The sequence below is a fragment of the Camelina sativa genome, chromosome 11, assembly GCF_030686135.1.
Source record: "Camelina sativa cultivar CO46 ecotype springtype chromosome 11, ASM3068613v1".
Taxonomy (NCBI): Eukaryota; Viridiplantae; Streptophyta; class Magnoliopsida; order Brassicales; family Brassicaceae; genus Camelina; species Camelina sativa.
Window position 1 is genome coordinate 13,537,397 of NC_141890.1, and position 14,748 is coordinate 13,552,144.

Here is a 14,748-nt window from a genome sequence, read left to right on the forward strand (position 1 = left end):
CGGAATGTCTTGAACTATCTCTCTAAATTTGAACCAATGAAGACTTGTAACGGTTGATTTGTAACGTGAATACCAACAATGACGCCTTATTAACATTTCCAAGAAGTTGTTATCTTAGAGCCTTTGTTCGATGAAACTGTCCCTTAGATTTTGGAGAGTTTGACGAATTGAGTCTTCTGTCTGTGAAGAGTATTTCAAGCATATCAACCTTTGAGCAACTCGGTAGATCCTATGTATTTCGTGGTGCTTCACACAATTTAGCTCTATTCTTTTATTTTCCTGCACAACCATCTTTAATATATGAGAACTAGCAAGGCAAAAGAGCTTAATAGTTTATGCTAGCCTATTTTAATTGTTTGGGTAATACCTTGTCTGTGATTCTTGAGGTTATGGTCCTAGCTGTTTCAATCACTGTATTAGGCAGACCAGCCACTTCGGCTAATAGAAGGCCATAGTGTGGAACATGTAGGGTTCCATCTCGCAATTGAAACTGATAAGAAAAATGTAACATTCAGCAACAGTATGTAAACCCCAAACCCATACGCGAGGAAGGCAGATAGAACCTTGAAGTCTAAGCGGTTGTCTCTGATGTCTACATAAAAGTGAAGAACCTTGACATTTGGATAGATGGTTGCTAACTCAGCGAGACTATCCATGTGGGTTGCAAATACTGTGTACCTGCAAGTTTATAGCCACAAATTGCACATTTGCATTTACTTATTAAGTAGCTTTCTGGCAGTGGGAAAAACTCAGTTAAAGGCTTACGCTTTCAGTGATAAGAGATACTCGCAGCAGCTCCATGCCATTGCTAACCCGTCTGAGGAAGAAGTCGCCCTCCCAAGTTCATCCATGACTATCAAACTCCTACATTTTGAGGCATTACTAAGATATGAAACTGAGGGGGAGGTTCGTTTGTATTGATTGCTTCCATCAAGGCTACCTGTTGGAGACATTCTGCATTATGAAAGCGGTCTCTCTCATCTCTGTCATAAACTGTGACATTGAAAGTAAGGAATCAGAATTGTGATATCACATCTCCCCATATGTATTTCCCTATTTGTAATATCAAAACTGTTGGGATTTATCAACAGGCCAAATCGTTAAGAGACATATTGAAATCTGAGCCAGAGTCTAAAGGATTACCGTGCTTGAGTTCGACTCAAGGTTATCCATTGTCCCCATTCTTGTAAATATGCGGTCAACCACCCTTATAGTTGCAAAGCGAGCTGGGACGTAGCAGCCAATCTGAGCGAGAATGACTACTAGACACACCTGTTGGAGATATGTGCTCTTTCCGCTCCTTGAGATATGACATATAAAGACAAACATGAGTCAATGAGTTGCTGAACGATTGATAAGCACTCGAGGAGTTAAAGTAAGAGTTCCCTTACATGTTTGGACCCATAACTACCAACATGTTGGTTGCTTCTGACATGAAGATACTATTAGACTGCAAAACAGAATTTGTGTTAAAAAAAAAACGTGCACGGCCCCAATATCAAAGAATCATGATAGATAGAATCATGAGATATAGCGCGAACAACTTACAACAAAGTCGTTGTGTATGCTTTCTAGGATGGGATGCCTTCCAGCATCAATTGCCAGTGGGCCACTTTCTGCCAAACAATATATAGGCAAGTAAATTCCACACAAAACGTTGATCAATTATTTCACTTAAGGTGTTTAAGGAATCTTAGTGAGAAAGTCAGCTACCTGTTAGTTCAGGTCTAGAGTATCGATCCACTGGCTTTGTGGATATTGTATGAGCAAATGAATTAACAATCATGTCTAGGAGACATAAGACTTCTGCTAGGAGTGTAAGGGCAGAGATATCTTCCCTTATCGTATCCATCAGTGCTGCATACATACAGAGAACGTTTAGTGTAATAGCCTTAAAAAATCAAGCATGATAGGATTATAATAAATCGGGTTACTACATATAGTTGAGACTTGTGAGCAATGTGAAATTATCAACCTTCCAAGCATGTTTCCGTTCGAATGAAACACTCTCCAGCGGCAGACTTATTCCTGACATTCAACTGCACAACAGATCATTGTACGGTAGATATTAATCAAACATTGTGTCTAGGTTCCTGAAATCATGAACATAGCTCCTACTTGTCCTAGATTTGAGGGCTTATTCTTCTCATCAAATATATCCGTGGTGTCTCAAGTCTTCAGTGTATTAAAACATTGGAAGGGGAGTTTTGTTCATTTATTATCATTTGCATCAACTATTAAACTTTGTATAGATAGCTGTAATGTGAGCCTGAACTGCTAAAACTGATAAAGCCACAAGGAAACGGTGCATCTGAAATTTTGATAATTTAACTTACAGAAGCCAGTTCCAGACTCGAACAATGTATATTTTTCCCATGTTTTACAACCTGGAACATACCACGTACAAGACAAATTAAGTCAGGAACCCCATATATATAGATAGAACATTAATTTTTCAACGAAAGGACGTTTTTGACCTGAGTGAATTTGCTTGGAAGTTTTCCCTGAACTTCCTTCTGAGGAATTCTGAGAAAGAAGCCTTGCCTGTTGTTGAAAGGGAGTTTTAGATTTGGCAAGTTGAATTCCTCACGATACTTACTGGCCAGATTATGTATTGCTGTCAATGTTTTCAAGATTATAGATTAGCAGAACAATGGAAAAATCAGTGATAATACAAAAAGAAGCATAATTCTTGGTTCACCTTCACTAGTATCACAAAAGGTTCTCCTTGCAATATCCAAAAATCCATCAATTCCGGCTTTTAAAGCAAAACACTGCTGTGTGCGGGCAACAAAAGGAACCCGTGCATGGAGAACATCATCATCAATAACTTCCCCAATTCTGAAACAAAAAGAGGATAAAGAAGTTAGTGTCTTCGAAACTCTAGTTTTTAGAAATTTTGAGGAGGAAATGGAAAAAACTTCCAGAAACGAAGTATATAGTCAATATCTACTAGCCAGATCCACTAATGGCATACTTTTTTCTGATGGAAGCATATTTATCATTTTCACACACAGACTTATAAACATTGGTAAGGAGAAAACACTTTGCGTCCTTTAAAACCTGCATTTAGACATGGCGTGACTAAGGTTAGGGATAGGTCATAGACATAGCTGTAAAATCAAGTAAGAACAAACTGACAACAAGTGAGAAAGAAAAACACCTTAGCAAGTAGAGGCAAAGCATCCAATGCAGTCTTAAGTAAGATGATGCTTGAAATCATATTTTGGCTCTTTCTGGTATTATCAAAACCTAGGACCGCTTCTGTGACTTTCTTTGGCTTGAAGCAGAAATGACAAAGAACTCGATCTGGAAATTTGTTTTGAGATGATGTTATTAAGAGAAGAAACAAGCTCAATACATTGGATGCAATGAGAAAAGGTCAGGATCTTCCCACTTTTTCTCTTAATTACTAACCAGTCTCTTTAGGAAATTTACGTAAAACCTGTGAGAGCCCAAAGAATAGTTGTTCATTGCTCATCAACTCATCCTGCAATTACAAGAAGAGAAATTTTGCCTTACGATTAATGCATTATCAAACAATGGAAGTTTTCTGGTAGCTGCACAATTATCAACCTCTGTCAGTCAACTTATTTAACACCCAACGGAAATTGAATGATATGTTTTCAGAAGTTCCATAAAGATATATGACACCTTAATAATAGCTATACTAACCAGGCAATCCAGGCGAGTGTTAATAGTTTCAATATCTTTCAGAGGCTGCAACAAATTGGCACGAAGAAGCCTAGTCCTGACCAACATATCATGCATGAAATAAAAATGACTAGTGAGTTAAAGAGGTCTCACATGCCAAACTCATATACAATATGTTTCACAAGACACAATTTGTAATTTCAACTCTTAAAAAGTGTGTTTCCAAATACCCGCCAACTGTTTTTGTTGTCTTGAGCATTTGGAACAGACTCCTCTTTTTGTTGCTAGTGCCCAAAAGTGCGTTATGGAATGGATCAATGATTTCCAGATTCTCAACACTACAATCAAATCAAGTAAACAATGAAACAGAACGATTTACAGTAAAATTCTCCATAATTTAATACACTAGGAAAATGAACAATATCGGGGTAATCCTACCTAGTTGCATCGATGTTCATGTGATCAAACGATCCATTAAAAGTTACCTAGACATAGGCAACATAATCCACAAAAATGCTATCAGCAGTAATGAGAAGGTAGAACGCGAGAAGAAACAGGTAAGACCAAAACCATAAAGAAACAATGACACATTATGCAAGAATTGTGGATTTACTGCATATACAACCAGGTAATTGAGAATTGTACATAACCAAAACCCATACAGTCAGTGAGTGGTTGGTGACAATCACACCCTTTTCCGCCTCTATCCTGCTCATGAGTCATGACACAACACACCAAACTCAGTATTTCAAAAACACCAAACTGATAATTCACTGAAGCAAAAGGTTGAGGATGTAGACACCATTTGATCGTAGCTGCAGCAGCAGCCAGTGAGAGATAATGCTGCTTATAGTAAGTGTCTAAACCAAGTGCCAAAGGTTCTTCTGCAGCCAAGTTTTGTATTAATACAGCACCCTGAAATATATAGCCAAAAAACGCATATCCATTTAAAACTACACGACTACAAGAATCAATGAATGTTTGTACCATCAGAGGTTCCTGGATCAACCTTAGTATCATCAAAACAGCCACGGGCAAGAACAACCTGCGAGAAGGCAAGATAGTAACCGTCAATTGATTCTGCTATATAGCTAAAGACATATACATATTACAATTCCCCAATTTGTACAGACTTATCATCCATGGAACAAAAAATCTCACCTTCCTAACGGTGCTATAACATCGATCCACCAGTTCTGATACACCAACCATGCCATCAGCTGCCAATTTGTTGGGAGGAACGATTATCACAGTTGGATCATAGAAACGCAACAGCGTCTTCGTGTTTTGGTATGAGCTGCTCGTCTCTATATACTGAGATAGATGCAGTGAAGCCGATCTTAGGTCAAAAGCAGCCATCCCGACCTAATCAGAAAAATTCAAATTAGAATCCAACACCACCTTCAAAATACCACGCGAACAATAAGATTCTGAAGCTAATCCCAGAAATCTCCGTCGCGAAATGGAGACCCAAAGAGAACACAAATAAAGGAGCCAAATCGGAGACTATAGTCTTGCCAGAACAGCGAAATAAAGGAACCGTATACCTCTTTGGCTCTGTTCTCAATGATGCCGGCGACGAAGCTCGATCTCTCTCCCCCGTCGTCTTCCATTTTCGCTCTACAGATCAGAATTTGAAAATTTGAGCAATCGGGACAAGTGTTCCGAAAATGAAGGCAAAAGCGCGCCACTGTGAATTATATAGTCGACGACACTTCACTCACTGCGCCGATATTTATTTCGGAAACCGGTTTAAATTACCAAAAACTGTTCAAGTAGACTACTCAGGGAGTATTTCCCGGTTCAATTTTGTTGGTTAAAGTAAAAAGGCTAAATAACCAAAATAAAATCAAATTCGATATCTTTAGTGTCAAACTACAATCAAATTCAATTTTCAGACAACTACATATGAATATTCCTTTCACAAACAATTAAGCTTCTATCCCATTGAAAAAATGTCGCTTAACACTTGGTTTTTAGATCGGTTGTTTTGGTCCAATAAAGTTTGAATCCGTTGGTATTGTCCGAATTATAGAGAAATTGAGGAGTATGTTTGATACAGTTCCCATTGCCTAAGCAGGGCAATAAGTTGGAGGATCACTTCATTGTAGCTAACTCTGCTCAATTCAAACCCCTACTAATAGAAGCTTAAACACAGAATAAAGAAAAGATTCAGCTTTAGATTACAGTTTATAACAGTTGATCACCCTCTCTTTTATAACAGTAGATTACAATAAACAGTTGTATGGCAAAGATAATGAACAGCAATGATACAAGATTTACAAAGGTTCTATAGTAGTTTCTTTACTTATCTGTCAGTCACAAATCACAAGACCTCGTCAATGGTTACATAGCGGCGCTCCTCAATGGAGAGCTGTGCAGCAACTCCAATGGCAACAGCCATCAATCCATCTTCCAAATCAACAGCTGCTCTTCCTTGACCTCTGATTGCTGATAAGAAGGTGAGGTGTTCCAAGTAACTTGACCCATGATGCAACCCTTCATATCTGAATTAAAACATCATGTGATGTGACTTGTGAGACTGCAAAAGACTATATGTATTGAAGATGAATCAATCTTACTTTATTCTTTCATCCTCAGCTTTTATCGTTTGAACGTGTTCTCTTCCTTCTGCACGACTGCCAAATCGAACTATGCCCTCTGGAACAAGTGCCTCCCCCTACAACAAAATATTGGCCCCAACTCAAAAACTCATAATTCATATAAACAACTCCAAAGAAATAGTCAGAAAACACTTTATGTTCATCTTCCCTGCCTCATCTGCCACCTATATGCATAGCTTCAGCTGATAGTGATTACATGAGAGCTAGCATGTATGTCTGCCATGTGATTTTGGAATAGATGGAAAATATGTAGTTTTCATGAATAACAAAGGTTCAGTGTATTCAATACAAAATAAAAAACAGCCAACTCTATTTTTTTCATTTCTGACTTAAAAAATTCTATCATACCAAGACCATAATAAGCAAAAAAAGGAGCCCATGATACTTCAAAAAGCTCACCTTTCCAATGTCACCAGTAACCGATATTTCTTGCTCGTTTTTGCTTCCTTCAGCAAACATACAAAGATCGAGCATCCCACGACATCCGTTGTCAAACTCAATTATAACATAAGCGTTATCAATTATATCAGGCACCTATATCACAGAGAAACAAATAATATGAAACTCACAACAAAGACTCCTTTACATTGATGGAGTGTAAATTTGGGATTAGAATGAACCTTTCCATCATAAACTTCATCCTTGTGGTTCACATCCATGCCTCCAGAAGCCATCACACATAGAGGATTCGAACCAGCAAAGAGCCTCATAAGATCAAAGAAGTGGCAGCATTTCTCCACTAAGGTCCCTCCAGTGTTCACATTGAATCTATTCCAGTTGTTCACCTAGTGATGTGTTCTCTTCTCTCAGCGATCATATAAAAAATAGGATGTGTAAAAATAACTACACAGAGTCCATCTTGTCTGAGCCTACCTTAACCAAGAAAGGGAATCTATGTTCTCGGATTGCTACCATCTTGACATTACCAAAATCTCTGCCTTTAACTTTTTCTATGAGCTTAGCTACTGGCGGCATGTATCTGTATTCTAAACCAACTTGTACAACCATATCTGACCTTTTCTTCGCAGCCTCCAGAACCTGATTTCCCAGACACAGTTTCATGAAAATGATCAATCATCATACTCAGCAAGATTTGGTACCAAACAAAAAAAAAATGACCTGTTTGCAATCAGCAACTGTGGTGCATAAAGGCTTCTCAACAAGAACATGATGTGGTTTTGGATAATTGATAATGTCAATAAGAATCTGATGATGAGTCATATTTGGAGAAGACACAACAATCACGTCACACAACTCACTCTTGAGCAACTCATCGTGTCCTGAGAAAACCTTAATCACAACAAAAGATGGAAAATCTCAATCCCGAGTACCAAAAGAGTTAATCAAGTACAAATTGAAAATACCTTGAGTTCCCAATTAAAGGATTGAGCGAGTTCAATGGCAAGGAGCTGTGAGGGAGGGTGAGGATCGGCGATACAAACGACGGCGAGGCCTTGGTCACGAAGATGGTAAAGATTGATGAGATGTTCTCTTCCCATCATACCAATCCCTACGATTCCATACCTGGTAATCGCTCCTGAGTCCTTAACATCCGCCATTACCGTACGTCTGAGCTCCTCTGAGGCTCTGACTCACTTTCGCTTGATTTGGGATAAACGACGTCGTGGGGCCGATTTCAAAATTGCATGGACTTGTCTTTTTTGGGTAATAAAGACTTTTTTGGAGAGGACACAATCTAACGAGAAGTCATATTTACGGAAAAAAAAAGTAGAGAACAATAAATCCGGCAAAAAAATACATGTACCATCTCTTTTTTGTGCGTGTCGTGTGTGTCCTGGAATTAAGCAAGTGCCAGTTGCTGGGTAAAAAGATTGAGTAGTAAAAAAAAATTATGAGTGTAAAATACTGTATTATCTAAAAAAACTGTTTTGTGCACAAAAAATAAAACAAAATCTAAAAAAACTGTTTAATAATGAATGAAAGATGAAAAAATTAAATTACACTTTTTTATGAGTGTAAAATTATATTTATCTAAAAAAAAAATTACAATGAACGAAACATGAAAGTCAAAGATTTTGAAAGTTATACAGAATAATTATAAGTTGACAAAAAAAAAAGAAAGAGAATAATTATAACTTGAAAGGAAGATTAATGGTTATTTGTTGATAGAAAGTATTTTGTTTCAAATTAGCATATATTGTTGAAAATTCATATTTTGCAGAAGTAGAGTAAAGAGACATAAAAATCCTTAAAGAGATAATTTTATTTTAATAAGAGATAGCTACACTTGAAAAATATCTTTGATGAAATAATTCTCATTAGAAATTGATGTTTTTTTTTTTTTTTGTTAAAAGGCATAGAAATTGATGTTATATAAAAGAAATCATTTTTTTTATCAACAACTACTCTGAAAACAAATTTGTAAGAAATAACAAGTTGTAAATTGGAGGAATAAATAAAATATCTATTTTATGATAGCATATAGTAATAATATTCATTTTTGTATTAATTTGATGAAGTAAACAGTAAAACTCACTCTATTTGAGTTATGCTAAAAAAAAATTCAGGATTGATATGTGAATAAACAGGGGAAATAACAGACCCACATAGATCAGACACTCAACAACAGAGAATCAAAGGATAAAAAGGTGTAACGATGGATGAGTCGGATTCGAAGAAATAGCGGCAATGATACGAAGAGTCTCAGCCACCTCATGTCTCTCCGCCACAGCTTTTAGATCATTTACGAAATGGTCCTTTAAATCTTCTCAGTTTCACGGCGAGTCCCTCGATTCCTCTGTTTCACCCATTCTCATCCCCGGCGTCCACGTCTTCCATTGTCCGGTACGTTCCAATATGAATCCAACAATACATTCATGGATGCTAACTAAACTAATTAGAACTAGACTAGTGACTCTCCGTCTTCTTTGGTTTTAGGATGTGGTTGGGATTGTAGCAAAACTATCAGATTGTATTGCTGCGAAAGGAGGAAACATTCTTGGTTACGATGTGTTTGTTCCTGAAAACAAGAACGTCTTCTACTCTCGAAGGTAAAGTTCCTACTTTTCCATTTGAAAAAAAAATCTCACCTTTGATGCTACTTCAATAGATCCTTTTGGTTAATTTCTAATCCAATGTATTTCAAGTGAATTCTAGTTAAAAAGTTTCTATTTTTGGGTTTAGTTGTGATGAAAAGGTAAATTCTTTTTGGCAGTGAGTTTATATTTGATCCAGTAAAGTGGCCGAGGAGTCAGATGGATGAAGATTTTCAGTCTATTGCACAACAATTTAGTGCTTTGAGCTCGGTTGTACGAGTTCCCTCTTTAGACCCCAAACACAAGATAGCTCTTCTACTGTCAAAACAGGTTAATTTTTGTGTCATAAAGATCCTTTTATTTTGTGTCCTCTTGTTTTTTTTTTTTTTTTTCCTGAAGTCGTGTGATAATTTTGTCTGTAGGATCATTGTCTGGTTGAAATGTTACATAGATGGCAGGACGGAAAGCTTCCTGTCGATATAACATGTGTGATAAGGTTTACATATAACTCTTATCAACGAACTGAATGCATATATTAGGTATGACTAGTGTGATTCCTGATATTTTGTTTATCCAGTAACCATGAAAGAGCTCCAAACACCCATATTATGCGGTTTCTCCAGAGGCATGGCATCTCTTATCATTATTTGCCAACAACCGATCAGAATAAAATAGAAGCAGAGATTTTGGAATTGGTTAAGGATACTGATTTTCTAGTTCTGGCTAGATACATGCAGGTATATCAGATTTTAATTTCCATCCTAAGCTCCTGAATAGTCTCATTCTGATGACGTTGTTACAGTTTACTTGTGTCTTCTCTAGTGTCTCCTTAGAAGGTTCTTGCTTTGAGTTTATGCTTCTCTGCAGCAGCTTTATTAGCATATGAAATTTCATAGTATTAGGTATTATATTGACGGATGATGTTGACTGGAACATTTTCCTTTTGACAGCTACTGTCAGCTAACTTCTTGAAAGATTATGGAAAAGATGTAATCAACATCCATCATGGCCTCTTGCCTTCATTCAAGGGGCGAAATCCCGTGAAACAGGTTTCTTAGTTCTTTGATGGCTCTATCCCTCAATGCTCATCTCTGTCTCTTATGCTTCTAGATTCTGTTGGTTAGGCATTTGATGCAGGTGTGAAACTAATTGGTGCAACAAGTCACTTTGTTACAGAGGAACTTGATTCAGGTCCTATCATTGAACAAATGGTGATTCATCTCTCCCAACTAGTTAATTTGTTCTGAGGGTTGCATTGTTCTACAGCATCGTCTCAATTTGATTTTTACAGGTTGAGAGAGTTTCCCACCGAGACAATTTGAGGAGCTTTGTCCAGAAATCAGAGGACCTCGAGAAGAAGTGTCTCATGAAAGCTATAAAATCTTACTGCGAACTGCGAGTATTGCCTTATGGGATACAAAAGACTGTCGTATTCTAATACGGTCTACATGAAAATCTCTGACACGTCTCTCACCTGATTCTTCATATAAACCGCTCACTCAAGCAAAAAGATACATACCAGTTCTCTATAAGTTTTTGATTCTTCATAGCTTACACGTAAATGTTTTGGCATAGCAAATCAGAAACTGAATCATTGGAAATAAAAAGTTCAATTGAGATTCATCATTCTTCTGATGTCTTTCTGTACATAGCAATATTCCTACCACTTGTTGTGATCATATGAACAACCTGCTGTGTTTTAATCCAAAAGTCTTCCTTAGGTTACAGAGACTGACATTGTACATTGCCAGGTTTTGCAAATACCTCACAACAGCAAAAATGTGGATTATATGTATATAATCAAATGTATATACAGGATCCTTCATCATGTGTGACCGCTGAGACTCAGAGATCCCAGCGAGCATTTGGCAGCCTCAAAGCAATTTACTTGGCGGAGAAGAGACTGAACCCCATCAACCCATCTCTGCTTGTGAATCTTGCTCTTGCACTTGAACTCCAAAAGACCTTGTCCGGTCTTCAGACCGAAGTAGACTTCTTCTGAATTTTCCCTCTCTTTCCTGTAAGGCCAAGCTGATTTCTCATCGCAGACTCCATATACAACGCCTTCAGAAAGGAACAACAAGTTCAGAATGCCGTCTTTCAAGTAATTTATCTAAACTGAAAGATTAGTTAAATGCTTACATTTGGTTTTCTTGGAGAATGCCCCTCCAACATGTTTGCTTTTGAGTTTGATCATTACCTGCAAAATCATAATAAGCATTGGCTTAGAAGTGAACTGAGATGTGTTGCGTGTTATAAATACTAATCAAATATGCTGTACCTGAGACTTCTTGTTGATATAGACGCAGACACGCTTAGTTCGCTGCACTCCTGCAAGTTAAAGCACAAAGAAAAAGAGTTAAGCTCTCTATCTCTTATCTCAGTAAACTCTTCAATTGATCAAACTCTCACTGACAGAAGAGAACTACCATTTCGTGCACATTGCATCAGTTCGCCTTCAAATGGAAGATTTGGTTCTTCCAATCTAAATTTCAGATTTGCAGGCCAGTGAGAGTCAGAGAAGCTCCTCTCAAAAGGGGCAATAGCTGCATTTTTCCTTGCTTCCTTTGGCTGCCTCGCCTTCAGAGCCGCTTCTCCTCTCAAAGCTAGTGTAAGTTTAAACAAAGTCAGATCAAATGCATATCGACTAGTCCACAAAGCCTTGTATGAAGCTATAAAAAAGGCCTTACCAGTTGCAGCAGCGGCTGTTAGAGTCATGAGATCACCAGGGCTGTTGATATCCACAGAAGATCTAACCGTGGAAGTAACACGTGCACGGTCAGCACCAGCTCGCTCAGCCATCTCAAAACAGTGTGAGGCTAACAGTTCAGTGGCTGAGGCTAAAGCCAATGCCATCTTGGAGCCTGACCCTTTGCAATTGCTTGCAGATGTTACAGAAGCTAAACCTGCAGCCAGAGCCGCTATAGAGACAGCAGAATGCACGTGTGCGTTCTCAACGCGCACCTTGTCTTTCTTCTTGAGATTGGTTATTGTGCTGCTGCTGCTGTGTTCCTTTGGGTGGTGGAACCATCTGGACAATGTCCCTGCTCTACGTGTGCCAACTGAGTTCAAGATCTGCCCAGCCTAAAATCAGTTTCCCAGAGTTTTAAACTATGTAAAGTGTTTATACTTTATACATTCCAATTCCCAAGAACTATGTTGGGAACTGGTGCAATGACCATATATAATTCACAAGTCTTTGACTTCTACTGCTCACCATAATTATGAGAAAAAGGGATAAGAAAAAGGGTCGTACCACGAATGGATCTGCAGCAGCAACAGGGAACACAACAGGAGGACTGTTCTGGCCAACGCAAAACTGTTCTTGTTGTTGTCTATGTTTGAGTGCAAGTGCTTTGGAGATTTCAGAAGTAGAGACACTCCAGGATCTTGAGAGAAACTCCATAGGCTCTTTAGGTGTCTGAGGCTGAGGAATCGATGAGAAAAGCTCTTCAGCTCTGAGAACTCCATCTTCCAACTCTTCCTCCATATTCTCTGATCCAAACAATGAAGAGGAAGAAGTATCTTTCCAATCTGAATAATACTCATTCTCCATGTTCTCCTAAAAATGAATCTTCAGATTGAAAATGAAAGATTTTTCGAATTTTTGAAAAGATGACGTGGGATCACAAGACAAGAAGAGGGTATTTATTATCCTGGTGGAGCAAGAGTTATGTTTCTGATGGAAACCATGTGACCAAAACAGAGAAACCAACCAGCTTTGAGTTTCAGAATTAAAACAGAAATGAACTGTAAAACTAAAATAAAAAATAGAGAAAATGATTTTTTTAAAAAAGGAGATGAAAAGGATGATGTTGACTCAGGTGGAAAAGAAGAGGAAGAGCATAAACCAAACTACACCATTAAGAGAATCTTTTTTTATTTTTTTTATGAAAGAGAATTATTCAAACCACAAGTCCCAAAAGTACGTGCAGACTGACAATGATAGATTACAATAAAAATCTGGATGAGTGTTTTAATCACCGTAAGCGTCCTTGAGATTTCAAGAACTCGTCTCCATGTTCTTTCTTTATATAAGTGTGGCTAAAGATTAGGATAATATCGTGGTTTAGAACATTGTCCGTGAATTCAGGTAATATCTTAATCTGGTGGGACGGTTTGTGAAACCACAAAGGGGCGACAGATGCATTGGTTTGAGAGCATTATGTCTTTTGAGCGGACGGCTCTCATACGATTCATTCCCCCACAACCGACCAGCTTCCTTCAAATAATAATCATACGTAAAACTGTAAAAGAGACCACTTTGTTTTTCTATTAATGCACTCTATCGTTTGCGTTGGTTTCACGGATTAACGATTTTTTTAAAATAAATGTCTTTTTAGCTAGCATTACTATTTTATAACTTGAGTTTAGTACTCACAGTTTTGGTTAAACGAAAATATATCCAGCTAATAAGACCCCAAATTGTGCATTTTAAATGAGATTCAAATCGGCCTTAAATTTATAGGCATTATCCTAATTCTTTGAGCAATATGGAATTCTAAAAAATTTCTAATGCATATAACGTGGACTTTCTAATGAATTTGAAAGTCATTACTAATGTATTCTTGGTGTATTAGTTGGATAGTCATAAAACTGGTAGTTTAGCCATCATCGGATGTCAAATGAGTTTACTAAAATACGTTTAGAATTAACGTATGCAAGAAAGTGTAATCAATGATCATATATATGAAAAAAAAAAAAAAAACAAGAAATTTTGATATACATACAATTCTTATTTTTAACCAACACAAAGTAATGTACAACTTTGATCCGTTTCTCCACATTCAATCATTCATATTCGGACCAAACATTTTCACACAACAAAAAAAGCAAGCCAAACAAATTAAAGCCGTACATGAATGATCAAGGGTAGCTTTCTGTGGTGGGAGTTGGAGCGTACGATATCCAACAAAGACACCGTAGATGAGTCCGGCGAGTGCACCACCGACTAGTGGCCCCACCCAGTAGATCCATATTTAAGAGAAGTCACCACTAACATCAGCTGGTCCAAATGACCTGTCCGGGTTCTTGGAACCGCCGCTGAAGGGACCGGCGGCGAGGATGTTGGCTCCAACGATGAAACCGATAGCGATAGGAGCAATGGTACCGAGCGATCCCTTCTTGGGATCAGCCGCTGTGGCGTAGACTGTGTAAACCAGAGCAAATGTCACCACAATTTCCATCACTATTACTTCAACAGTTCCTAAACCAGCCGCTACTCCATGGGTCGGTACGCTCTGCATGACCGGCAAAATAAACACATTCTCAGTTTATTAATCCATATAAACCAAACCGGATTTTTTTTCTAATCGGATATTGAAACCGCCATAACATTTTTTAATCACGGTCGTTTGTGTTTGAACAAAACATTACCAATCCGAATTAATTCAAGATTTTAATTAATAAGCAAATACGAATGTTTTTAGGTACCACGACATTGGTAACAAAGGCAAGGAGGAGACAAGCGACGA

General features: G+C 37.8%; 4 protein-coding genes across 6 annotated transcripts; 1 reads left to right on the forward strand and 3 right to left on the reverse strand.

Moving 5' to 3' along the window:
- Positions 1-5: 5 nt before the first annotated feature.
- LOC104723363 (DNA mismatch repair protein MSH4) lies at positions 6-5,381 on the reverse strand. Of its 2 annotated transcripts, none has more exons than XM_087475776.1 (24): positions 5,202-5,381; positions 4,816-5,019; positions 4,664-4,699; positions 4,457-4,569; positions 4,317-4,362; positions 4,093-4,139; positions 3,885-3,992; positions 3,676-3,751; positions 3,418-3,490; positions 3,164-3,309; positions 2,978-3,063; positions 2,702-2,841; positions 2,478-2,617; positions 2,337-2,387; positions 1,976-2,039; positions 1,714-1,857; positions 1,549-1,616; positions 1,392-1,450; positions 1,144-1,300; positions 941-993; positions 766-864; positions 564-678; positions 368-490; positions 6-279 (listed from the first exon to the last, which is right to left on the reverse strand). In XM_087475776.1, exons 1-24 carry the CDS (start codon positions 5,265-5,267, stop codon positions 115-117), a joined length of 2,379 nt encoding a protein of 792 aa, XP_087331902.1. In that variant the 5' UTR covers positions 5,268-5,381; the 3' UTR covers positions 6-114. The 2 variants fall into 2 exon arrangements, with proteins under 2 accessions (XP_087331902.1, XP_087331903.1); XM_087475777.1 differs by having other exon boundaries at positions 4,457-4,538; positions 4,642-4,699; positions 5,202-5,361.
- A 433-nt stretch (positions 5,382-5,814) lies between these two features.
- On the reverse strand, positions 5,815-8,072 carry LOC104723365 (uncharacterized). Its single transcript, XM_010441714.3, has 7 exons — positions 7,643-8,072; positions 7,398-7,568; positions 7,152-7,316; positions 6,899-7,063; positions 6,678-6,812; positions 6,237-6,334; positions 5,815-6,161 (listed from the first exon to the last, which is right to left on the reverse strand). Exons 1-7 carry the CDS (start codon positions 7,835-7,837, stop codon positions 5,981-5,983), a joined length of 1,110 nt encoding a protein of 369 aa, XP_010440016.1. The 5' UTR covers positions 7,838-8,072; the 3' UTR covers positions 5,815-5,980.
- A 571-nt stretch (positions 8,073-8,643) lies between these two features.
- On the forward strand, positions 8,644-10,900 carry LOC104723367 (formyltetrahydrofolate deformylase 2, mitochondrial). Its single transcript, XM_010441718.3, has 8 exons — positions 8,644-9,083; positions 9,177-9,289; positions 9,454-9,604; positions 9,697-9,770; positions 9,852-10,011; positions 10,225-10,323; positions 10,399-10,485; positions 10,566-10,900. The coding sequence occupies exons 1-8, from the start codon at positions 8,928-8,930 to the stop codon at positions 10,710-10,712; spliced, it is 987 nt and encodes a 328-aa protein (XP_010440020.1). The 5' UTR covers positions 8,644-8,927; the 3' UTR covers positions 10,713-10,900.
- LOC104723366 (VAN3-binding protein-like) lies at positions 10,869-13,279 on the reverse strand. Of its 2 annotated transcripts, none has more exons than XM_010441716.3 (6): positions 12,531-13,279; positions 11,965-12,349; positions 11,704-11,880; positions 11,556-11,605; positions 11,417-11,474; positions 10,869-11,338 (listed from the first exon to the last, which is right to left on the reverse strand). In XM_010441716.3, exons 1-6 carry the CDS (start codon positions 12,828-12,830, stop codon positions 11,100-11,102), a joined length of 1,209 nt encoding a protein of 402 aa, XP_010440018.2. In that variant the 5' UTR covers positions 12,831-13,279; the 3' UTR covers positions 10,869-11,099. The 2 variants fall into 2 exon arrangements, with proteins under 2 accessions (XP_010440018.2, XP_010440017.2); XM_010441715.3 differs by having other exon boundaries at positions 11,965-12,358; positions 12,531-13,034.
- Between the last annotated feature and the right edge of the window lie 1,469 nt (positions 13,280-14,748).